General features: G+C 40.4%; 1 protein-coding gene across 1 annotated transcript in view; it reads right to left on the bottom strand.

The window, feature by feature from the left end:
• Positions 1-24,382, bottom strand: part of mapk11 (mitogen-activated protein kinase 11) — a 51,882-nt gene extending 27,500 nt beyond the window's left edge. The window contains exons 1-3 of the mRNA XM_043713758.2: positions 23,559-24,382; positions 6,507-6,636; positions 1,567-1,625 (exon numbers count right to left, since the gene is read on the bottom strand). Coding sequence (XP_043569693.1) covers positions 1,567-1,625; positions 6,507-6,636; positions 23,559-23,671 — 302 coding nt within the window. The 5' untranslated portion in view covers positions 23,672-24,382. The remainder of the gene's footprint in view (positions 1-1,566; positions 1,626-6,506; positions 6,637-23,558) is intronic.
• Positions 24,383-26,117: the final 1,735 nt, after the last annotated feature.

The following is a 26,117-nucleotide window of genomic DNA, read 5'->3' as shown; positions in this document are numbered from 1 at the left end:
CAGACGTATGATAAGTAATTAATATCCCAATATAGCAGGCAGTGTCTGCGCATTCATTCCATTTTCGAAATGCATCACCCAAGGGATGTGAGCATTGCTAACTAGGCCAAGATTTATTGACTTTCCCTAATTTCCCAGGAGGTGGTGGTTGTAAACTGGCTTCTTGAACCGCTGCAGTCCATGTAGTGTATGTTCATCCATTGTGCTGTTAGGAAGGTAGTTCCACAGTTTTGACCCAGTTACAGAGAAGGAATTATGATATAGTTCCAAGTCTGGATTTGGGGGTATTTACAGCTAGTCATATTCCCATGTGTCTGCTGCCCCTGTAGTTTGATTTGGTGGAAACTACGGGTTTAGAAGGTCTTGTCTCAGAATACTTGGTGAGTTCCTTTCAGCAAATCGTGGCATCAATAGTCAAAATTTGCCCTGCAAGACCACTATAAAAATGACTTATTTGTCGTAAAACATCAGCTCAGGTTTGTCTGGAGATCCTAGTGGCTTTTAAATGTGCATAAATCCCAACCTTGCCAACTCTGAGCTAAGCCTGATTAGAATAACTGAAATCTACATTAACCACCCAAATTCCACACTGGCAAATATAAAATATGATACACCTAAACTATGGAATGTTCAAAGCTTACAGTGTATAAAGAGGAGTTTTAGCCCTTGAGTGGGGAAACAGTGCTGCCCAAACAGTGTTAAAATATAATTTTTCATTTTTCAAATATTTAAAATACTGCAAGTTTTACATCATTCATGAACTTCCAAAACAGATTTTAATTTTATAAATTGCTTATGTTTTCCAAAAGGATATTTAAAAATGTTTAGCCACCAAATCTTGATTTCCCAAACAGGCACCAACTGTTTTATTTCCATTGTGGCCAGCAGACTGAGCTGTAGAGCACTAACAAGTTCTTCCAGTATTCAGTTGGAAAAAAAAGCAGGTTCAATCACGGAAATTTAATGTTAGTTATTCATTCTTCTTTTAGCTTGCCCATTACACCATACAGTGCTTGGGCAGGGTTACACAAGTAACTCAGAATTTAATGAATCCCACCCAAATAAAACAACAACCATGCAAGGAATAACTTAGCAAGTTTTGAGAAGATTTGTAGCTCAGGTTGAGGTTCTGGATGTAGGTTTACTCGCTGAGCTGGAAGGTTCGTTTTCAGATGTTTCGTCACCACACTAGGTAACATCATCAGTGAGCCTCCGGATGAAGCACTGGTGGTATGGCCCGCTTTTTAGTTATGTGTTTAAGTTTCCTTGAATTAGTGACGTCATTTCCTGTGGTGATGTCATTTCCTGTGGTGATGTCATTTCCGGTGGTGTTGTCATTCCTGTTCTTTTTCTCAGGGGGTGGTAAAAGTAATAACTTTCTCACATGCAGCAAAGCAAGTCCAGATTTCTTTACAAAATCTTCCATCTGTCCCCCTTGCAAATTGTGCTCTTATTAGGCTTACTTATGGATCTTTCTCAGGGAACCTACTTCAGTATAAACTGAGTTACAACAACAGAGCAGAAGAGATTTTCGCCAGTTTGTAATTTAAATTCTGCTGAACTTACACTTCTCGAAAATTCTCCAGTGTGACTGCTGGCGTAAAGACATCTAACAATCCAATAACCTGAAAGAAATCAACAAGGGTTGAGCTTTTGGATTTTACACAACTTCTAAATATATGAATGGTGAAATGAGAAGACACATTTGTGAGACAATGAGTATTTACCAATTAGAGACTTTACAAGTTGCCATTAATATATGAATGAATTCATTCATTGTGTAATATTCTTGTTGCAATTTTAAGCATCTATTAAGATTTTCGCAGAGTGTGGTACCTAATAGTCTTGGGTGGCTCAGTGGTTAGCACTGCAACCTCACAGCGTCAGGGATCTGGGTTCAATCCCAGCCTCAGGTGACTGTCTGTGTAGAGTTTGTACATTCTCCCCATGTGTGAGTGGGTTTGCTCTGGTTTCCTCCCACAGTCCAAAAATGTGCAGGTTAGGTGAATTGCCCATGCTAAATTTCCCATAGTATTCAGGGATGTGTACATTAGGTATATTAGTCATGGAAAATGTAGGGAAATGGGTCTGGGTGAGTTACTCTTCAGAGGGTTGGTGTGGACTTGCTAGGCTGAATGGCCTGTTTCGACATTGTAGGGATTCTATGAAAATTTAACAGGTGACAAGGAAATCTCATCATTGAATTGTATTTCTCTCCCTGAAGGTTATTATAATTTAATGCTGTCATAACCAAATAACACAAACTTCATTCTTATGACAGTAGCCACAAAACTCATTCAAAACTAGAACTGGCTATAAGAAATTTGGTCAAAATCTGGTCAGTAAATGTTTACCAAATATGCAATAAGATAAATCTAAATCTGCAAACTTGATTCATAAATATTCTTTAAAGACTCAAATTTTATATCTTTCCTCCTTTCCCAAGGGCAACAAGTCATTGCTGAGTTCAGGTTCATTGTGAATGCTCTCCAAATGTTATTCAGATGGACAGGCAATGGACCAGTGGTATAATAAACCAGGGATCAAGATAATGCTCTGAGTTACCCAGGTTCAGTAGAATTTGATTTCAATAAAAATCTGGAATTAAGAGTCTAATAATTGTTGAAATTGTTAGAAAAGCCATCTAGTTCACTAATGTCCTTCAGGAAAGGAAATCTGCCATCTTTGCTTGGTGCGGCCTACATGTGGCTCCAGACCCCAACCATGCGATTGACTGTTAAATACCCTCTAGACAATTAAGGAAAAATAAATCCTGGCCTAGCCAGCAATGCCCACATTCTGTGAATGGATAAAAAGAAAAGTGAAGATCTCCTCTAGTCTAGGTATGCTGAGGCCAATTGTCTAACCATTACTTTGTCTGAGATCAGGCTATTCAGCACTAGGATAGTCCTTTTTCTTTTGCATAGCATCCTATTGCACAATATATGTGTCCATTAAGCTATCCTCTCCTGTCCTGACAGCAATAATGCTCCTCAGAGGAAATATATGATGCCATTATTCACTTGTGTTTTAACAATAAGTGGCAAAATGCAATTAGAATTCATATGCTTGAGTGTGATCCTCATCTGAAAAATGTGTTGCTGGAAATTCGCAGCAGGTCAGGCAGCATCCAAGGAGCAGGAGAATCGACGTTTCGGACATAAGCCCTCCGGCAGTTACAAGTATGGTTCATTCTAATGTGATCAAGAATGAGAATTAGAGCTGTTTTTTCCCTTTCCTAACCCAGCTTTTATATTCCTCATGCTTCTCTGCATAAGATCAGCTAAACCAACAGACACCAAATATGAAACCTGGTGTTTCTCAGGTCTGTGTGGCTCAGACAGTAGCAGCTCACTATTTAATTTACTGGAAGGATATCTGCTTTGTTGTTCATACTTGACTGGAAAGAAATTATTCATGTGACTAAATTTTGTTAATATTTTTTGGTATTCATGCTCATTATAGAAATATACAATGTTATTAATTTTAACATTTCACTAGAGGGTTACCAGTAACAGCCAAGAAATTTATAGTATTACAGGGATAACTGAGCATTACTACTGAGTTCTGCTGTTTTATACAAAAAAAGCATATTAATATAACTTTTGTAATCATTTTCAATGCTTTAACACCTACAAAGTGCACATTCAGTAGACAGCTGCATTAAATCAATGTAGAGAAACATTGTTAATAAAATAATGAGTTGTTGTGGTTCTGTTCTCCGAGCTGGGAATTTGTGTTGCAGACGTTTCGTCCCCTGTCTAGGGGACGTCACCTACATTGAACTCCATTTGCCACCTTTCTGCCCAGCTCTGCAACTTATCTATATCCCGCTGTAACCTGACACATCCTTCCTCACTGTCAACTGTGGCGGTTGATGAAATCTGTTGATGAAATTGCAAGGTATCTGTTTTTGGCAAATACATTGTAGAGGTGTTCTTCCTCTTTTTGCAGTTCTGGTGGACTGCAGTGTGTTGTGGCCCTTTTGAACAGTGTCTTGACTGAGTTCGACTGGGACAACAGTACTATTATACCCAATATACCGACCACAGCAACGGACAGCTGGAACTGACAACCGGAAGCGGCAGAGGTAAACCACTATAAATGCCGGAGGAAACATCACAGAAGCGCTTCACAGGTGGCTCCCAAGCACTGAGGATGTCACCTAGACAGGGGACGAAACGTCTGCAACACAAATTTCCAGCTCGGCGAACAGAACCACAACAACGAGCAACCGAGCTACAAATCTTCTCACAAACTTTGAAAATAGTGAGTTATTAAATTCCTGAAATTAAATCACCTGCCGACTAAGAGAATCTTAATTATAACATCAGCCACTAACAGAAAGCATTGATTCACAGATGAAATTGTGGATACTCATCCTGAAGGAATGAGATGGAGGAGGAAGACAACAGATAGAATTTTTCTGACCCCTTTGGCTGATGAGCAGGGAGGTTAGCTGGCTCCTGAATTCATTCCACTATTGCCATTTCTCAGCAATAGAAAGGGACCTAGATTAGCTACCTGCACCATACAATCTCCATTGAGACTGCCTCCTTATGGAAATGCCGTTGGAACTTACTAGTTTGGCACTTCTACATTTTTAAGTTCAACTCACCTAGGGTGTGTCCATGTTGAGGTGCCCTCATGGCACTGCATACTTCCCCCAGTGGATCTGCTGAAGCTACAGAACTGCTAACTGCCTGATGGGACTGCCCTTAATTGGACAGCAAGCTCAGAGGTTGTGAATTAGGAGGAGATCGCTGGGAATAAGACTTGTGCTCATCTTTCCGTTTGCGAATGTGGCCTTGAGACCTCTGTATGGTCATGATTTTAAGGGCCCCAAGAAAATTTCCCAGAGGTGTGTGATGCCAGTGGTATGGAAATAACCACCACAAAATGTTAACATTGTCTGATCCTGGTGATGGAAGAATACAAAGAGGGCATATTCCATCCTGAATGTTGGGACATTCCCATTAAAGTCCGTGCACAGTCTACAAATTTGGCAGAGTTAGGAAGATAGTCCCTGTTTCTCATGGCACTGACTGATATCCATCCAGTGAACAGGCCCAAGAGTATAATTGGAGTGAAATGTAAGGAAAGTGAAGCAGACTGAATTTTCTGCAAAAGTGCATTTACTCTTTTTTTATTTTAGATTTTGTCTATCTGCATGTGTGTATAGTGGTGTAAGAAAGGGCAGAGATTAATTAGAGAACTGTAAGTTAATAATTAAAAAATTGTCTGCCCTTGGTTAGAACTCACTTATTTGCAATAAATAGGTTTTTTTTTGTTACTGATTTCTATTGACCTGACTTCATTAGACATGAAAGTTGGATGCTTGAATTTTCAGTTGGTATTTAATTTATTGTTGTCACATATACTGAGATACAATTGTTTTGCATGCTATACAGGCAGGTTGTAACACACAAAGGCAGCAGGGTAGCTGAACAAAGTGCAGAATATAGTGGTACAGCTGCAGAGAAAGTGCAGAGAGAGAGATCAGAATTAATATTTGAGAGGTCCGTTTAAAAGTCTAACACAGCAGCGGGGAAGAAACTGTTCTTGAATCTGTTTGTACACGTATTCAAACTTTTATATCTTCTGCCTGGTTTAAATTTTTAACTTTAGTGATGATCTGGGGCTCAAATTTCAGTGTGCGTTCCTGAATGGATTGTGACAGTAGTGTTCAGAACTTGATCCTGGCCTCAAAAGCCAGGTGAGCTATATTTTCTTCCCTTTGGCAGAAATGCAAGCTTTGTCTTCCATGGGCGTATCTCTATCAACTCTCTGTTAGGTGCTTCGGTGATCAGGGAATGTGAGAATTCCCAACTCAAGAAGAATGTAATTGTGTCAGGAAGATAGAACCCCACAAAATTAGCCAAGCAAGAGCACTCATGTTTGATGAGGGCCAAGAATATCTCTTGGGCTCTTCTGGCAAAATCCGTTCAATTGATGGTGGGGCTGTGAACCTTGGCCACAATGGTGTTAGTGAGGGTAGATACATTAGAAGATGAGTCCTTAGAGATCATCAAACAACCAATGATACAGTGAAATTATGACAATCTGAAGGAGACCATTTGTCCAATGGCTTGGTCAATCATGTCTGATATAAATGGGACAAAATTCTTCCTGGGTACTGCACAGGGAGAGTATAAACTGAAAAACAGTTGCACAGTACCTACAATTTCCTTACTGGTACACTTTGGTAAAGGTGCAAATACATTTCGATCAGACATTTTAAATATGTGAAGCTCTCCATAGGGAGCTAGCATAATGCCGAAAGAAGATAATCCTAAAATACAATAAACTGAATGAGCTTACTCCTTTAATGTGTAGGCTTCAAGATAGTCTCAATAGAATTTTGCTTTTGAAATTTCTCATTTTTATTTATAAGATTAGAAATAACTGAAAAATCATTTTCATCACTTTTCCACAACATATTTTTGATTGCAATTATAATATAGCAATAGATAGTCAACATATTTTAGAATAAAATATTCACTTACATTTTCATGTTTCATGTGCTTCAACAATCTCAGCTCTCTGTATGTTCTCCTTGCATGAATCAGTGACTGAAATGGTCTTGAGAGCTTTTTTATTGCTACCTTCCGTCGTGTTCTTGTATCATAGGCAGAGCTAAACAAATAAAACAATACAAATCAGCCACACAATGAAAACTGTTCAAGCCCAAAAGAAGCTGTGCCTGCTAAAATGAAAGCTTTCTAGGCAGCTACCTGGAAAGTCCTCACTTGTATTTCATTTAGCTATTAACTGATTGCAATTCCTTTTGGAATTTGTAGAAGAAAAGAGGCATTTGGGAGCTTATTTGATTTTTTTTTGTTCACTGACTGTTTCTCAAATATCTGCCAAAGTAATGTGAAACCGTATTTGAATTATCGAAGATTGTGAAATAATGCTTCTCTTACTTTAGAAAAAAAAAGGTGGCACATTTTCATCCTGGAGATTGAAAGAGTTGCAAATAGATATGTGTCAGCAATGCTATATCGGCCACATGAAACAAACAATGCAACATTAAAACCAAAATATGCAGATACTGCAAATCTGAAATTGAGTTCCAAAAAATAGTCATTCCAGACTCAAAATGTCAACTCTTTTTCTCTCTGTGTAGACATTTCCAGACTTTGAGTTTTTTCCAGCACCCTGTTTGCATTTCATTACCTCCCTTTTTGTTTCTACAATGCCATAGCTTTTCAATAACCATTTAGCCCACTCAAACAAGGCAGATCAATAACTATTGTTATGAAGTAAACTGAAAATAAGCCCATTGGTTTAACTATGTTACCATTCAGTTCTGTTCAACAGAAAATGGCACCATGGGAAAAAATCTTAAAAATTACTGATACAAACAAACATATGAATCAGGAAATGCAGTGCTATCCATCTCTGTGCTCACTCTCCCATTCAATAAAATCATAGCTCATCTGATTATACTCTCAAATCCACATTTCTGCCTATCCCAAAAAACATTTGACCCCTTGCCTACATAGAATCTGTCTTTCTCTACCCGAAGAAGTTCAAGGACTCTAGAACTCTAGACCCAGAAAATAAATTTCCTGATTTCTGTTAAAAATGAGCAATCTCCGATTTTTGAACAGTGATTCCCAGTTCAAAGTTCTCCCAGAAGAGGAAACATCCTATTCACATCTAAATCAAGATTCCTCTTACTCTTCCAATTTCCAGCAGATTCAAGGCCCACCTGTCCATCCTTTTCTCAGAAAAGACAACCTGTCCATTCCAGTCTGGTAAAATTTCTTTGAATTTAAGTTATTCAAGTAAATGTTGGAGTATGTTATCAATTGAGTTATGTAGTTGGTGGACAGGCTTTGGCAAGTTAAGTGGTGAGCAGAATAGCTGGCCTGTAAAACCAGTTTCAATAACCACTTCTTTTATGTAGCTGGTCCCTTTGAGTTTCTGGACTTTGATGAGCCCCAGGATATCAATGGGAGGGAAACTGGAACTATAGTATTAGATTAGATTCCCTACAGTGTGGGAACAGGCACTTCGGCCCAACAAGTCCACACCGACCCTCCGAAGAGAAACCCGCCCAGACACATCTCCATCTAACTAAAGCACCTAACACTATGGGCAATCTGGAATGGCCAATTCATTAAGTGTGACAGGAAGGACCATATTCATTGGACAGAGTCTCAGGTTGAAGATGGCCATTGCCTGACACTTGAATGACACCAATGTTAACTGTCATATGTCAGTCCGAGCTTGGATACTGTCCAGTTCTTTCTGCATGCAGGCATGGAGGACTGCTTCGTTATATGAGTAACTGTAAATGGAAATGAACACTGTATAATGATTATCAAACAGCCCACATCTCACCTTATAACATAGGAATATCTATTGACAAAGCAGTTTAAGATACTCAGTTGTCGGACTCTGGCCTGTGGAATGCCTGCAACACCGTAGGGCTGAGGTGATTGCAATTGCTAAGAGGCAAGGATCTTTTGTTGTCTTTGGCACGAGTCCAGCCACAAGACAGTTCTACTGCTGATCCACAATGAATTCAGTTTTACAAAGGATTTTTGATGCTACACTTGGTCAAATGCTGCTTTAATGCTAACAATACTCATTGTCTCCTCACCTCTGGAATTTAACTCATATCCATACTTGAAACAATGTAGTCATAAAGTCTGAAGGTTAAGAGTTGAACCCAAGCAAAAATCATCAGTAAAGCAGACAAATCCTACTTTAATGTACTTTTCTTCATGTTACTGATTATTTGGAGTCAGTTGATAGGGCTGACTGCAATTCACTTCATTGGATTTTTTCTGCTTTTAGGGGACTGGCCAAATCTGAGCAATTTTTTTTCTGTAGACATCAGAGTTCTAGCTTTAGTGGAATAGTTTGGTAGTGTAGTGGCTCATTATCAGTACAGATTCTCAGCATGACAACCAAGGTATGGTCAAGATCATACCTTTTGCTTTATTCAGTATGCTAAACCAGGCTTTAAAATTAAATTCTTTGTGTCTTAGAAGTATTGGAATCCCTACAGTGTGGAAACAGGACCTTCAGCCCAACAAGTCCACACCGATCCTCCGAAGAGACACCCATCCAGACCATTCCCCTACTCTACATCTACCCTGACTAATGCATGTAACCCACACATTCCTGAACGCTATGGGCAATTTAAAATGGCCAATTAACCTAACCTGCATATTATTGATCTGTGGGAGGAAACCAGAGCACCTGGAGGAAACCCACTCAGACACGGGGAGAATGTCCAAATTCTACTCAGACAGCCGCCTGAGGCTAATTGTTATTTTACATTTATATAACAATAGGGAAACTGCAAGGAGGCCAAGAAAACACTTCTTGCTGAAGATAGTAGTAAATGCTTCAGCCTTGTTTTGCATGTCAATGGTGGACTCCGCCAACTTTGAGAAAGAGGATTTCAAAGACCTTCCGACCATTCCATTTGTTTGTTAATTTTGCACGATCATTCATGATGTGGCAGGGCTGCACAGATTTAACTGAGTTCTCAGCCAATCCACTGACTGAGCAGTTGTGTTAGTATACATGCCTGGAGCCCACAACTTGCAGCTTTTGTTCAAAGTACAGTTGGTACTGGCCTTAGATTGACACAGACTGTTCCACAGAACATTAACTCATTCTAATTAGTGCTTTTTTTAACGGCAGAAGTCAAACTTCTCCTCTTTCGTTTTAGGTGAGTAAGGTGGCTTTTTAAAACTCAAGATAATGACGCCAGATGTGAAAATTAGCAGTCGGCATTCTAACTTGGCATCAGTAAAAGGTCAGGTGCTTTTCATGCATTCATTGGTGCACTGTGTGAAAAGAGTTGACAACCACAAGAATATTCATGGCTTGAAAAACAAAAAGGGGGACAGCGCTATAAAAGGAAACCAGATATTCAGCCATCTGGTAATGGAGGTTCCTGTTTAATGAAACTTCAGTCTTGTAAACAAAGCTACTGCACAGTGCTGTTGCCCGATAGGGCCAATGTAAAGTACAGTGCAACATGCAACATGAGCTCCAGTGTTTGTTTGGCAGACGAAATGTACGCTTGGCCAGTCTACTCTCTTCATTTTCCTCTGGCTTTCATACTTTGCTGTTTTGCAGAAAACAGTATCTAGTTTTCTTAAAAAAAGTGATATAGCCTTATTGTATACATGGAGTAGAGTCCAATAATCTTCCATAATTCTGGACTGTCTGAAGTTTTTCCCTCAAGATATACTTTATTAATTGCAAAATACTTACTTGAATAATACTGAATTCGCATTAAAATTCAATTTGTCTCCATACAGTTTAGATAAATGTGAGCTGTTGCATTTTGGTAAGGGAAACCAGGGCAGAACTTACACAGTTAATGGTAAGGCCCTGGGGATTGTTGCCGAACAAAGAGACCTACGAGTGCAGGTGCATAGTTCCTTGAAATTAGAGTCGCAGGTAGACAGGATAGTGAAGACGGCATTTAGGCATGCTTGGTCAGTGCTTAGAGTATAGAAGTTGGGATGTCATGTTGCGGCTGTATAGGACATTGATAAGGCCACTCTTAGAAAACTACGATCAATTCTGGTCTCCCTGCTATAGAAAGATACTGTTAAACTTGAAAGGGTTCAGAAATTATTTACAGGATGTTGCCAGAATTGGAGAGTTTGAGTTATAGGGAGAGATTAAAAAGGTTGGGAATTTTGTCCCTGGAGCATGGGAGACTGAGGTTAATAAAATTATGAGCAGTGTGGATAGGGTGAAATGCCAAGGTCTTTTTTTCCCAAGGCAGGAAAGTCCAAAAGTAGAAGGCATAGGTTTAAGGTGAGAGGGGAAAGATTTTAAGAACAATCCGAGGGGCAACATTTTCACACACAGGACGGTATGTGTATGAAATGAACTGCCAGAGGAGGTGGTTAAAGCAGGTGCAATTACAGCACTTAAAAAGAGATCTAGATAGGAATAGGATGGGTTTAGAGGGAGATGGGCCAAATGCTAGCATATAGGACTAGATCAGTTTAGGACATCTGGGCGGCACAAACAAGTTGGAACAAAGAGTCTGTTTTTGTGCCGTGTAATTCGATGACGATGACAAGTTGCATTTTTATGTATTTCAATACAATTATAATAGTTCCATTATAAAATTGTATTGAAATACATAAGTTTCTGTAGGGGATGACTTTGGGAATAGTGATCACAATTCTGTAAGTTTTAGAATACTCATGGACAAAGACGAGAGTGGTCCTCAAGGAAGAATGCTAAATTGGGGGAAGGCTAATGCTACCAAAATTCAGCAGGAGCTGGGGAATGTAGATTGGGAGCAGCTGTAAGAAGGTAAATGCACATTTGATATATGGGAGGTTTTAAAGAGAGGTTGGTTAGAGTGCAGGAGAGACATGTTCCTGTGAAAATGAGGGATAGAAATGGCAAGATTAGAGAATCATGGGTGATAGGTGATATTGTGAGAGTAGCTAAGAGGAAAAGGGAAGCATACATAAGGTCTAGGCAACTGAAGACAGCCAAAGCTTTGGAAGAATATCGGGAATGTAGGACCAATCTGAAATGAGGAATTAAGAGGTCTAAAAGAGGTAATGAAAATATATTTAGCAAACATGGTTAAGGAAAGTCCCAATGCCTTTTATTCATGTATAAGGAACAAGAGGGTAACTTGAGAAAGGGTTGGCCCATTAAACGACAAAGGAGGAAAGTTATTCATGGAGTCAGAGAAAATGGGTGAGATTCTTAATGAGTACTTTGCATCGGTATTCACTGAGGAAAGGGACATGTCGAATGTTCAGGTTAAGATAGATGTTTCATTACTCTAGGTCAAGTCAGCATAAGGAGGGAGAAAGTATTGAGTACTCTAAAAGGCATTAAGGTGGACAAATTCCCCAGGTCTGGATGGGGAAGTGAGAGAGGAAATAGCTGGGGCTTTACAGATACCTTTGTAGCATCTTTGAACATGGGTGAGGTCCTGAAGGATTGGAGAATTGCTAATATTGTCTCCTTGTTTAAGAAAGGTAGCAGGAATAATTCAGGTAATTGTAGAACAGTGAGCCTGACGCCAGTGGTAGGGAAGCTGCTGGAGAAGATACTAAGGGATAGGATCTATTCCCACTTGGAACAAAATGGACTTATCAGTGATAGACAACATGGTTTTGTGCAGGGAAGGTCATATCTTGCCAACTTAATAGAATTAGTTGAGGAAATGACAAAGTTGATTGATGAGGGAAGGGCTGTTGATGTCATATACATGGACTTCAGCAAAGCATTTGATAAGGTTCCCCATGGTAGGCTGATGGAGAAAGTGAAGTTGCATGCAGTCCAGGGTGTACTAGCTAGATGGATAAAGAACAGGCTGGACAACAGGAGACAGAGAGTAGTAGTGGAAAGAAGTTCCTTAAAATGGAGAACTGTGACCAGTGGTGTACCACAGGGATATGAGTTAGGACCACTGTTGCTTGTGATATACATAAATGATCTGGAGGAAGGTATATGTGGTCTGATTAGCAAGTTTGCAGATGACACTCAAGATTGGTGGAGTAGCAGATAGTGAAGGGAACTGTCAGAGAATACAGCAGAATATAGATAGGTTGGAGAGTATGGCGGAGAAATGGCAAATGGAGTTCAATCCGGGCAAATGTGAGCTGATGCATTTTGGAAGATCCAATTCAAGACAGAACTATACAGTAATTGGAAAAGCCCTGGAGAAAATTAATGTACAGAGAGATCTGGGTGTTCAGGTCTATTGTTCCTGGAGGTGGCAACGCAGGTCAATAGAGTCACCAAAAAGGCATATGGCATGCTTTCCTTCATCAGACGGGGTATTGAGTACAAGAATTGGCAGGTCATGTTACAGTTGTATAAGACTTTGGTTCAGCCATATTTGGAGTATTGCATACGGTTCTGGTCGCCACATTACCAAAAGGATGTGGATGCTTTGGAGAGGGTGCAGAGGAGGTTCACCAGGATATTGCCTGGGATGGAGGGCACTAGCTATGAAGAGAGATTGAATAGATTAGAATTATTTTCATTAGAAAGATGGATTTTGAAGGGGGGCCTGATTGAGGTCTACAAAATCATGAGAGGTATAGACAGGGTGGATAGCAAGAAGCGTTTTCCCCACTCAGTTACTAGGGGTCATAAGTTCAAAGTGAGAGGGGAAAGGTTTAAGGGAGAAATGCGTAAAAAATTCTTTACACAGAGGGTGGTGGGTGCCTGGAACGCATTGCCAGTGGAGGTGGTAACGCGGGCACGTCATTTAAGATATCTAGACAGATACATGTATGGGCAGGGAGCAGAGGGATACAAATCTTTAGAAAATAGGCGACAGGTTTAGATAGAGGACCTGGATCGGCGCAGGCTTGGAGGGCCGAAGGGCCTGCTCCTGTGCTGTAATTTTCTTTGTTCTTTGTCCTAGTCTTTATATCACAATTTGCATTCTATGTCAGGCATACAGTCCATGGGAAAAAAAACACTTCAAATTGAAAATGACAGAATATGCACTAAAATTTAAAACTTTCTCCCTGCACCATGTTCCACTTTAAGGTGCTTCTATACAATTTCAATACTACTGATGAAATGCACAGAGCCCACATTTTATCTGTAAGGATTGTAATCCATTGTCGAGATGATTGTGCCTCACAGGTGAACAGCTTTAATATTTGTCTTTGCATTTTTACTACTCAATTAAAGGAAAATAGTCATTGTTACTATTTGATCAGAGAAACGAATTATATCTTAATTTTATATATTCACTCAACTATGTAAAGCATACAGCACAAATACATGCACTTGGATCATTGCCAGCTATTTTACATTTTCCCTTTTTAAACCTATGAATTTGATATCAGTTTCTGTACTCCACTGCTCTTAAAACACAATATTGTAATCTGCAAATAACACAGTGATTTGAAGGGCTAGTTCAATGGAAAAAAAATTATTAGAATCCACAATACTGCAAAGCCACAAAAGGTTAGACTGCTATTTTTAATACTTAAAAAGCACCTGTTTTAAGGTCTGTGATAATGACATACTTGAATTCGGAAGTGTGTAAAAGCAGCCCTACGATACTTTTCCTACATCTTTCTCAACTATGCATAGTCTTTGGCCAAGACACTGCTGAGATTGAAAATTACACACTGAGTATACATCCTTATATTCTGCAGCTCAGAGCTTTAGTGGTATTTGATGTCCTATTGTGAATTATCAACTTATAAAACACAGAGTTTGTCTTCTAACAATGTTGCAGATACTAGTTTTGTTTTCCACACAGGATTACAGAAAAAAATAGCTGCAAGATCAGACACCGTATATATCACCGTATTTTAAAATGCAACTGTGTATGAAAATTTACATTTATCTAGCACCCTTAAATTAAAATGTCCCAGGGTTTACACGAGCCTCATAAAACCTAACGAAGGAGCTTTTGGGTCAGATGACCAATGACTTTATAAAGAGGTAGATTAGGTTTGAAAATGAGTCTTAAAGGAGGAAATCGAAGTAGAAAGCCAAAAGAAGGGTAGGGAGGAAATCCTCCAGCTTGGGGCCTAAGCAAATGAGGATGCGGCCAGCAATGGTGAAGTAAATACTAAACAAAAAAGTGAAAACAATGTGGATGCTGAAAATCAGAAACAAAAACATAAATTGCTGGCAAGATTCAGCTCATCTGGCAGCAACTGTGGAAAGAAATCAGAGTTAATGTTTCCAGTCCAGTGACCTCTCTTCAGAAGTAAATATTTGGTCAGGTTGATTATAATGTGCATTTCTTCAACACAAATTGGCTGTAACGCGATTGAAGGATCTCCATTGCCATCTGCCTGACCTCCTGTCAGCCTGCTGCCAAACCCTCCTCCTATTCTGAGGCAATCAAACAAATTCTGAGATATCACAGATTTTAAAGGACACATCCCTCAATAGCCTACATCTGCTCTTTGAGTAACATTGGTTGCAGAGAGTATAATTTGTTAGGATCGCTAAGCTGGATGGTCTTCACTGCTGTGTTTTTTTCTGGAGCTAACTAAACCATGCAGAATTGCCTTAATCCTGACAAGTGAATCTCACTCAAGACATGAATGTATCTTTTTACTATCAGATTTTGATAAAACTGCAACACACTCTCAGTTTTTGCTTCTGTGTAAGTTCAACTGACATTGATTGATACCATGTCTTCAACAATGTTTTCCTTCTACAATTCTTTAGACAGTTTTCCAAATTAAAAGTGGATGTGCCATGATGTGAAATATTTATGGTGTCCTCACACAACACTCAGAACCTCTGAGTACTTTGCCCTCTAACAGCCCATAATTTGCTTTCAAAATAATAGTGGGAACATCCTACAATGAATTCAGGTGAGAGCAGATGCAACTAAAAATGGAAATAGTCAACTTCAGTGATTTCATTTCAAAATGCAGCCTTAGTTGTTACATGCATAGTGCTGACGCAGCTCTCCACCTCTCTCAAGTTCTCCAGTGATGCTAATTATAGGATTGCCTATCTAACATCCAGTACGAGATTAGCAGAAACATCCTTTAATTAAATGAAGACTGAAACTAGTATCATAGTCATAGAGCATGGAACCAGACTCTTTAGTCCAACCAGCGGAGCAGGAAAATCGATGTTTCGGGCAAAAGCCCTTTATCAGAGCTCCATTCCTGATGAATGGCTTTTGCGTGAAATGTCGACTTTCCTGCTCCTCGGATGCTAACTGACCTGCTGTGCTTTTCCAGCACCACTCTAATCTAGACTCTGGTTTCCAGCATCTGCAGCCCTTGTTTTTACCTCTTTAGTCCAATCAGTCCATGCCAATCATAATCCCAAACTAAACTAGTTTTACTTGCACGTGCTTGGCCCACATCCCTCCAAATCTTTCTTATTCATATAGTTATCCAAAATGACTTTTAAATGTTGTAACTGTACCCACATCCACCACTTCCTCTGGATGTTCATTTCATGCAAGAACCACTGTGTAAAAAAGTTGCTCCTCATGCCTTATTAAAATCTATCTCCTCCCTCCTTAAAAATATTTCCCCTAGTCTTGAAATCCTCAACCCAGGGAAAAGATACCCGTCATTCGCCTTCTCTGTAGCCCTCTGTAACCCCATGATTCTATAAACCTCTATAAGGTCACTCTTCAACACTCCAGTCAAAAACGTTCCAGCCTATCCAACCTCTCCTTGTAACTCAAAACCTCCATTCCTGTCAACATCCTGGTAGTTTTTTTTCTGAACCCTCTCCAGCTTAATAACAGGGTGACTAGAAATGGACACAGTACTCCATAAGAATCCTCACCAACATCCTGTACAACCTCAACATAACATCACACCACCTATATTCAAAAGGTCTGAGCAATGAAAGCAAGCATGCGAAGCACCTTCTTGACCATCCTGTCTACATATGACACAAACTTCAAAAGAATTGTGGACATGAACCCCTAGATCTCTCTGCCCTAGATCTCTCTGTCCTACAGCATTAACCAAAGCCATACTTTTAATTGAATAAATCCAGTCCTTGTTTTTTTTACCAAAATGCAATACCATATCTTACCTTAATCCAAATTAAACACCAGCTGCAACTCCTCACTCCTTTCCCATGGTACTGACACCAAACATTTCGCTGCCCATTATCAGACTGAACCAGATTGCTGTAACCTTCGTGATATAGAGTCATAGAAATGTACACCATGGAAAAATACCCTTCGGTCCAACCCGTCCATGCTGACCAGATATTCCAACCCAATCTAGTCCCACCTGCCAGTACCTGGCCCATATCCCTCCAAACCCTTCCTACTCATATACCCATCCAAATGCCTCTTATATGTTGCGATTGTACCAGCCTCCACCACATCCTCTGGCAGCTCATTCCATATATGTACCACCCTCTGCATGAAAACGTTGCCCCTTAGGTCTCTTTTGTAACTTTCCCCTCTCACCCTAAACCTATGCCCTCTAGCTCGGGATTCCCTGACCCCAGGGAAAAGACTTTGTCTAGTTATCCTATCCATGCCCCTCATAATTTTGTAAACCTCTATAAGGTCACCCCTCAAACTCCGACGCTCCAGGGAAAACAGCCCCAGCCTGTTCAGCCTCTGCCTGTAGCTCAGATCCTCCAACACTGGCAACATCCTTGTAAATCTTTTCTGAACCCTTTCAAGTTTCACAACACCTTTCCGATAGGAAGGAGACCAGAATTGCATGCAATATTCCAACAGTGGCCTAACCAATGTCCTGTACAGCCGCAGCATGACCTCCCAACTCCTGTACCCAATACTCTGAACAATAAAGGAAAGCACACCAAACACCTTCTTCACTATCCTATCTACCTGCGACTCCACTTTCAAGAAGCTATGAACCTGCACTCCAAGGTCTCTTTGTTCAGCAACACTCCATAGGACCTTTCCATTAAGTGTATAAGTCCTGCTAAGATTTGCTTTCCCAAAATGCAGCATCTCGCATTTATCTGAATTAAACTCCATCTACCACTTCTCAGCCCATTGGCCCATCTGGTCAAAATCCTGTTGTAATCTCAGGTAACCCTCTTCACTGCCATGATCAACACCTAGCTACACATCCACACTATCACTGCATATGCCTATATTCATTTCCATAATATGATCCTCTTTTGCCTCGTCTTCTTACCTTCTGCTAAAACCCTTCATTACCTCTCATTCTTGACTATTCCAACATGATCTTGCAGCCCTTGACATTCTACTCTCCATAAACTTGAGCACAACCAAAATTCTGCTGTATGCATTATTATTTGCACTAAGTCCTGCTCTCCCCTTAGCCCCGTGCTTGCTCATCTACACTGGCTCTCAGTTATGCCAAATCATGATCTGATGATTCTCATTCAGTGTCACACCATTGCTCATGTTATCTTCAAGATATCTTATGTCCAATGCTAGCCTCTTAGCATTGCCAATTTTAATTGATCCACTCTGAATACAAACACATACAAAGTAAATCCACCACATAAAGTTAGAACTGATCTCGAATGACATGAATTTCTTTTCAGCCATTTAGGATCTACACCTATTTAACTAAAACTAATACAATTTAATGAAGAGTGGGTTCATTGCCAGAGATTCTTCTTGTTAATTCATGAAGCTCTCTTAACTATTACCTGCATGAAGCCTCATTCCTTGAGGTTTTAATTGTTGCTGGATATTTTATAAATATAAACTTCCCTTCTGTCTTTTTTCCTTTCAATTAATATATTCTCTTGCCCATTTTCCCCCTTCTTTACCTGATTTATCATGAGATTTAGTAAAAATCACATTTTCTTCTGCCTTTGCACTGCTAATTTCATAAACCCTTATCTGATTGGTTGAGAAGAACTCCAATTGCTTGTTCTATTAACTCAGATCCCAAACATCCATTTTCTCACACTCTTACCAGTTCACACGTTCACTAATTTAGAGTGTAGAATATCACTGAGATAAATTTTTGCACTATTTTGGAGTACTGTGTGCAGTTCTGGTCGCCTCACTTTAGGAAAGATGTGGAAGCTTTGGAGAGGGTGCAGAGAAGATTTACCAGGATGTTGCCTGGAATGGAGAATAGGTCGTACGAGGATAGGTTGAGAGTGCTAGGCCTTTTCTCATTGGAACGGTGAAGGATGAGGGGTGACTTGATAGAGGTTTATAAGATGATCAGAGGAATAGATAGAGTAGACAGTCAGAAACTTTTTCACCGGGTACAACAGAGTGTTACAAGGGGACATAAATTTAAGGTGAAGGGTGGAAGGTATAGGGGGGATGTCAGGGGTAGGTTCTTTACCCAGAGAGTGGTGGGGGCATGGAATGCGCTGCCTGTGGGAGTGGCAGAGTCAGAATCATTGGCGACCTTTAAGCGGCAATTGGCTAGGTACATGGATGGTTGCTTAAGCTAGGACAAATGTTCGGTACAACATCGTGGGCCAAAGGGCCTGTTCTGTGCTGTATTGTTCTATGTTCTATGTTCTAAATGAGAATAGGAAAGTCTAATAAGACAATTATTTCTATAGAAAAATATTACCCAGTTATGGTTCAGGAAACAATCATTTATCTGAACAAAGGTGTTGTGATCAGATTTGATAATTAGTTTATACTAAATTACCTAAGATATCATTCATGGAAAATCAGTTCCTCAATTACTACATTTTGCATGAAATGCTTTTTAACTATGTTACAAGGTATTTGGTAAAGGACAGATGATATTAGTTGCGTTTTACTGTACCCAGTACAAAGAAATGGAGCAAGGCAAAACAAATCAGTTTGATTCCAGTTTCTCAGTGCACATGGGGTGTTATTCTGCAAATGTAGAGGCCTTGAAATGCTAAATCACCATCTATGAATTTGTTTTTGAAGTGCAGCAGAGATGAAGTACAAGTCCAAATGCAATGAAAACTAAGTTTAGTTAAATTCCATGGCACTAAATTGTTTTGCTGAATAAATGCTAAACATCTAATTAAAATGAATGTCTAGCACAAATGCATGCCATAAGAATTATGACTGAAAACTGAAATACCTGTAAGTCTTACAATATATTGTGCTAGAAGGTCAAACAGGTTAGAGAACCGAAAAATAATTCTAACCAAAGGTTGCATTTCCTAGCACCATATCTGCAGGGGATGCGCTCTCTACCTATGCAGTCTCAGTGCCCGGATGTCACTGTCAGTAATGCCGCAGGTAGATGCTGTATCTTAAAATCTTCTTTACTTGTCAGTTCAGGTTTATCAGAGAATGTCCCTTTCCATACATGCACTACATTGGAAAGCGAAATAAATGAAGCAAATTTATTAATTTTGTTTTAAAAGAACTCCCATTTGTAAGGTGTGTGGATAGCCTTTGACCCAGAGGATCCATTGTTGATTTAGCTACCATCTCCTGAAGAAGGGCTCATGCCTGAAACGTTGATTCTCCTGCTCCTTGGATGCTGCCTGACCTGCTGCGCTTTTCCAGCAGCACATTTTCAGTTCAGCTACCATCTTATTTACTGCCTCATTCTCTCTGAATGAAGCACTGAGCAGGACAGCAAAGGGACACAATTGGGTCAGGAGCACCAGCTTCCTGTTCCAGTAAGGTGCCAGTGCACAGTTATGACATTAGCAGGACCAACATCCTGTTGTAATGCATGGCAGGAGATTCAGTTTTCCAAAAATTAACCATAGGCTATTACAGAAGCCATATTAGGACACTGATCCATAACAAAGTACATGAAGAACTTTAGAATATTAGCATCTCACCAGCACAACATTAGCATTTTTATTTGTTCATGGACTATGGTTAGCATTTTCTGCCTTTCCCTAATTTCCCAGAGAGCAGTTTAAAGTCAACAACATTGCTGTGGGTCTAGGTTCACACATTGGCCAGGCCAGGTCAGGAAGGCAAATTCCACAAAGTGCATTAGTGAACCAGATGGACACACAGCTAGCTTTTTATTGAATTCAATTTTTCCCATCTGCCATAGTGGCATTCAAACCCATGTCCCAAGTATTAGTCTGGAGTTATTCATTGCTAGTCTAGTGACATTACCATTACACCATGCCTCCCCACTTGGTGACACTGATGATATGGACAAAACTCCAAAGTCAGCAAGTATTCAGCACTATGGGCTTGTAATTAAAAAAAAAAGCAACTTTAAATTTCACCAAAATTCCACTTTGAGAATATGAAGCCATTTAAAAAAAATCTAGGAATAATAAACTAAAACTGATGTCTGCCAAAGTGGCCATGGATTTTTGTAAAAGCCCAACTGGATCATTGACCTTCAAGAAGGAAAGGCTGCTATCATCCTTTCCTTGCAAAAGCATATGGCTTCAATACAACAGCAATATGACTGCCCTCTAGAGTAATCTGGTAAGCCACACAGTTGTACTAAAAATCACCAACCATTAAAGAGGGCCCAATACCAGTTTTGCAGGGCAACTGAAGAAGAGCAATAAATACAGGTTCTACCAGCAATATCAAATCTCCATTAATGAAAATGAATACCATTATTTGTATTACCCACCATAAAAACAGTTGGTGAAAGTGAGTGCTATTGCATCACTAACAAAATTAACTGGACACTTTTCTTTACTGAGAACTTTAACCAAAACCCTTCTTTACCAATACTGGCAGGATGAACAAGGCAGTGATGCAACCAAAATATAATGTAATTCACATTAATGACTAAACTTGCAGATGATACAGAAGTTGTAAATTTACCAAACAATGAGGAGGATGGTAACAGACTTTAGAAGCACATAGATTACCCAATAGGGCAGACATGTGGCAGATGGAACACCACGCAGAGAAGTCAGAAGTGACTCATTTTGCAGGAAGAATAAGGAGAGGCAATATGAAGTAAATAGTAATATACAATTTTATTGGGGCACAGAAACAAACTTTGGGACACATGGACATGTATCAAGTACAAAAGAAAGGAAGTTATGTTGGGTTGGCCTCAGCCAAATAATGTAATTATTTTGGGTACATTTCAAGAAGCATTCAAGGCATTCGAGATATATTGAAAAGATATATTAGAATGTTATCAACAATGAAAGACTGACAGTGGGATATTCAAGGGACTTGTATTTCTTAAGAAGAGAAACTTAAGTGGCATGGTGGCTCAGTGGTTAGCACTGCTGCCTCACAGCACCAGGGTACCAGGTTCAATTCCAGTCTTGGGCAGACTGTCTGTGTGGAGTTTGCACATTCTCCCAGTGTCTGCATGGGTTTCCTCTGGGTGCTCTGGATTCCTCCCACAATCCAAAGATGTGCAGGTCAGGTGAATTGGCCATGCTAAATTGCCCGTAGTGTTAGGTGCATTAGTCAGAGGGGACTGGGTGGGTCACTCTTCAGAGGTTGGTGTGGACTTATTGGGCCGAAGGGCCTGTTTCCACACTGTAGGGAATCCAATCTAATGTGGAAATCTGGTAGGGATGTTGAAACTCATGAAGGATTTTGATTGGGTAAAGTGCCAGAAGGGGAAGTAACCAAATGAGACAGGTTGGCATTCTTAGGCAAGGAGAATGTATATGCACAGTAAGTTGATTTGATTTGAAAAGGTGGTGAAAGCAGATTCATTAATGTCTTTCAAAAATAAATTGACTGTATAATTGAAGAGGGATAACTGCAAGGCTGTGTGGAAAGGTCATGTGTTGCTGGAAAAGCGCAGCAGGTCAGGCAGCATCTAGGGAACAGGAGAATCGACGTTTCGGGCATTAGCCCTTCTTCAGGATTCCTGATTCCTGAAGAAGGGCTAATGCCCGAAACGTCGATTCTCCTGTTCCCTAGATGCTGCCTGACCTGCTGCGCTTTTCCAGCAACACATTTCCATCTCTGATCTCCAGCATCTGCAGACCTCACTTTCTCCTGTGTGGAAAGGTTACACAGGCTTGGGACTATTTCCACGGCTCTGAGTCTGGTCTTTCTCTTGCTGTACAATTCAAACCCTGCAAAATGTTTATATACAGTAGCACCATTTGGAGAAATAAAGCATACTTTGGGTAAGGTCAGAGTCACACAGGTTATAGTGCAACAGGTTTATTTGAAATCACAAGTTTTAGGAGCACGGTCCCTTGGTCAGATGAAGGGGCAATGCTCCGAAAGCTTGTGATTCCAAATAAATCTGTTCCTGATGAAGGGCTTTTGCCCAAAACATCGATTTTCCTGCTCCTCAGAAGCTGCCTAAACTGCTGTGCTTTTCCAGCACCACTCTAATCTAGGCTCTAATCTCTAGCATCTGCAGTACAGCACTTCTGCCTGTAACTTGGAGTTGTGTGACTTCTGACCTTGTCCACCCCAGCACCTCCACATCATACTTTAGGTATGCTGCAGTTTCAATATCAGACAACAGAAAAATCAAATAAGTAATGCAACATCTGTTTACAGTCAAAACTTTCTGAAATTATTCAGGAATAACATTTCACATGTTTAAATATATATCTTAATAGGAAGAGCAATGGCTACTAAGTCATTTATTTAAATACTTTAACTTAAACACCATTGGGGCCTGGAAGTGAATTGAAGCTAAAATTTAAAAAGTGATTGCAGAAGATGCAATTGGCCATCATGTCATTTCGTTTCGGGACAGACTATTGTCACTTGTCACTTTTACCATTAATGCCAACGTCATCAAAGGGCGGTAGATGAAGACCCTTTGCTTATGTAAACATCTTTTACAATTGACCACAGAGGCGTGGAACTGCTGTTTAACTGTCCTCAGTACCAAATGCACAGACTAAAATCCCGCACCGATACCGTGCTCTCACATCGACATCTCGTCTGTACAAACCACGCCCATACAGCCCATTCCAATATGGTTATCTTGCCATTTCTCCGGGCAAAGTAGTCACTGCAATTTTTGAGGAAGCGCAGTCTGAGTGAGATTGCACCCCTGCACTTTCCAAAGGGGTACCTTACCGCCGAGTTACATTTGTTACAGGGTCAAATACAAACTGCAGACAATTCTCCATATTTATAAACACAATTTTGACAATGCAAGTGTGATTAATGCCCGAACCGTCTAAAACAAAACAAAAAAAATCAGCCATAAAATAGCCTCATATTCCTCCTGGGGTGAATCTCTAGCAGTTTCGGAGCATATTTTACTCACCAGACAGATCCATAAGCCCCTGATCCAACGGGAGTCAGATTCTGGTATCTCTCCGGCACCTCCCATTTCGTTTTGTTTAATTCTTGTTTGTAAAATCCAGTCCTCACTGACATTTTTACTCCATCAAACGCAGCAAGCCGGCGGCCGGAGCCCCCTCCCTGTCTTGCTGTCAGCGTCGAATCGAAACTGGTTACAGATTGCAGGCACACGCTCGCATTTTATTCCATTCGGGCCCCAGAAGGCAGGCGGGCAGCGCTCACTGTGCACAAACCACTCGCGACCAGCCGCTAAAGCTTGCACAGCGACCTGCCTTCGCAATGAGTTGTCACATCGAGTGCGAATATATTTGCAACTGCTTCAACCGCCCGCGAGGTCTCCACGCTTCAGTCACTGAGTTACTGTGGGGAAACTCCGCCACGCAGTTTGGGTTTCGTTCTCTGCCCATGCTTTCGCCAATGTGTCTCCTGGTACGCACCTTTTCTGAAGAGGTTTCCACTTTTACCGATCAGAATTTAGCAGATCTCCACCAATCCATTTTTCCATGTTCCCCTGGGGATGTGGTGCCTTCCCTGACACTCTGCTGTATTTACCACCTCTAGCAGTAAGCGGTAGTGGGTAAAGTGTTGGTGGAGGTGGTTTGCTGCCACCAATGCTCCATTGTCTTCAACCTGTCTCATGACTTGTAGTAGAAGATACATCACTGTACAGTATCCTTAGAGGAGGTGTGTTGTGTAACAACAATAAAGGTTATTTATGATGGCCAGAAGCATAGTTACATTTGGTCAGGCCTCATTACTAGGACCATAAGGAACTGGTACAGATAGATCTGCTCCCTCCCAAAGCTAGAGTCAAACTCCTTGATTTCACCCATAGACTGGGTGAGACCAGCAGAATTGGTGGAACAAATGTAACCAGTATTCAAAACCATTAGCACCCCTCCAAGATCCATACTTAATTCCCTCCTCTTCTCTGGTAACAGCACTTGCAGGGCCAGGTATGGACACTGATCACACATCTGGTTACAGTTCTCCACCACTTCGCTCCACTGTCTGGTGTTGCTTGACACCTTATCTGACAGTAAATCATGCATTATTTACTATTTCCAGAAGCTCCAGTGCTTGGAAGATTAAAATTACCATTTTAAACTTTGATCAATTGCTTTTGGCTTCATTCCCCTCTTCAGCAGAACCTTTCTTTAGGGAAGCAAATCTGCCAGCCAACAAGTAACCCCAGGCCCACAGTGGTTGACGCATTACTGCTCTATGACTAGGCCTAGCAAGCCACTCAGTTGAACCAAAATTTTAAAGTACAAAAGAAATAAAATTGAATAGACCACCTCATGGCATAAAGTTAGGCACCAGAACTCAGAACAGTGCACACAACCTTGTCAACTCTGCAAGTCCTTCTCATTAATATATGCGGGATTGTGCAAAATTTGGAAAGCTGTTGCACAGACTAGCCTGATGTAGACATACACACGGATTTATACCTCATATTCAATGTCCCACAGACCAACATCACATCACTGGCTATGTTCTGTTCCACTAGTAGGACAGGAGCCACCAAAAGTGGTGTTACATGGTATATACAATTTGGAGACTTGCCCTGGATGTCCTCAACATTGAACCCATGAAGTCTAATGGCATCAAATCAAAGTGGGTCACAGACACCTCTTGCTCAATAGCACTTATAAGTCAGTACTCCTCCAAATCGAGCCCTATTGGAAGAGTATGTACCCTTGGGGAATGTTATAGAATCTCAAAGCCTGTCACCAAGACTAGCTCTGCAGTGTCACCACTGACAAAGCCAGTCAAGCCCTGAAGGATATACCTGCCAGTCTGGGCCTGTGTCGGGTTGTGAGGGAACCAGCCAGAGGGAAAAACCCACTTGACCTTGTCCTCACAAGCTTATTTGTCACATATGCACCATCTATGATAGCACAGGTCAGAATTATAATCAATACAATCCTTATGAAGACAAAGTCCCATTGTCATATTGCTGATACCCTCCTTTATCTTGGGGTTCATAGCCACTGTGCTAAATGGGACTGATTTTGAACAGATATGGCATCTCAAAACAAGACCTCCATAAGGCTCTAATGGCCATCAGCAGCAGATGTCTAGTTGATCGCAATCTGTAATCACATAGCCCAGCCCCCATTTTACCATTACCACAAGTCTACAAATACATTAATATAATTTAAATCTTCATCTTGAGTTGTATCCCTCCATAATTTTCCTCAGTCAATTTCTTTGATATTCTTCAGCCCAAAATCAGAATTTAAAGTTTTTGTTGCTTTACTCTGTGCACGCCCTACTCAGATCTATCATAAATATAGCAACAGGAAACAGCCTTTTGCCTCTCATGTAAACTTCCCAGTTCAATTAGAATCATTAGAGTAAGAATCTCCACTTTGCTCCTAGTTTAATCTTTGTACTTTGGGCCAGCTACAACATTCCAATGAAACTCAATGCAAGTTCAAGGAGCAGCATTTCACTTTTTGACTCAGCAATCCACAAGTTTTCTAGATTTAGGGATGAGTTCAATGACTTTAGATCA

Source organism: Chiloscyllium plagiosum, unplaced genomic scaffold (genome assembly GCF_037043375.1).
Source record: "Chiloscyllium plagiosum isolate Xiang-an unplaced genomic scaffold, Cpla_swu_hap1 HiC_scaffold_23, whole genome shotgun sequence".
In the NCBI taxonomy this organism is placed as follows: domain Eukaryota; kingdom Metazoa; phylum Chordata; class Chondrichthyes; order Orectolobiformes; family Hemiscylliidae; genus Chiloscyllium; species Chiloscyllium plagiosum.
This window is presented reverse-complemented; position numbering and strand designations above follow the sequence as displayed.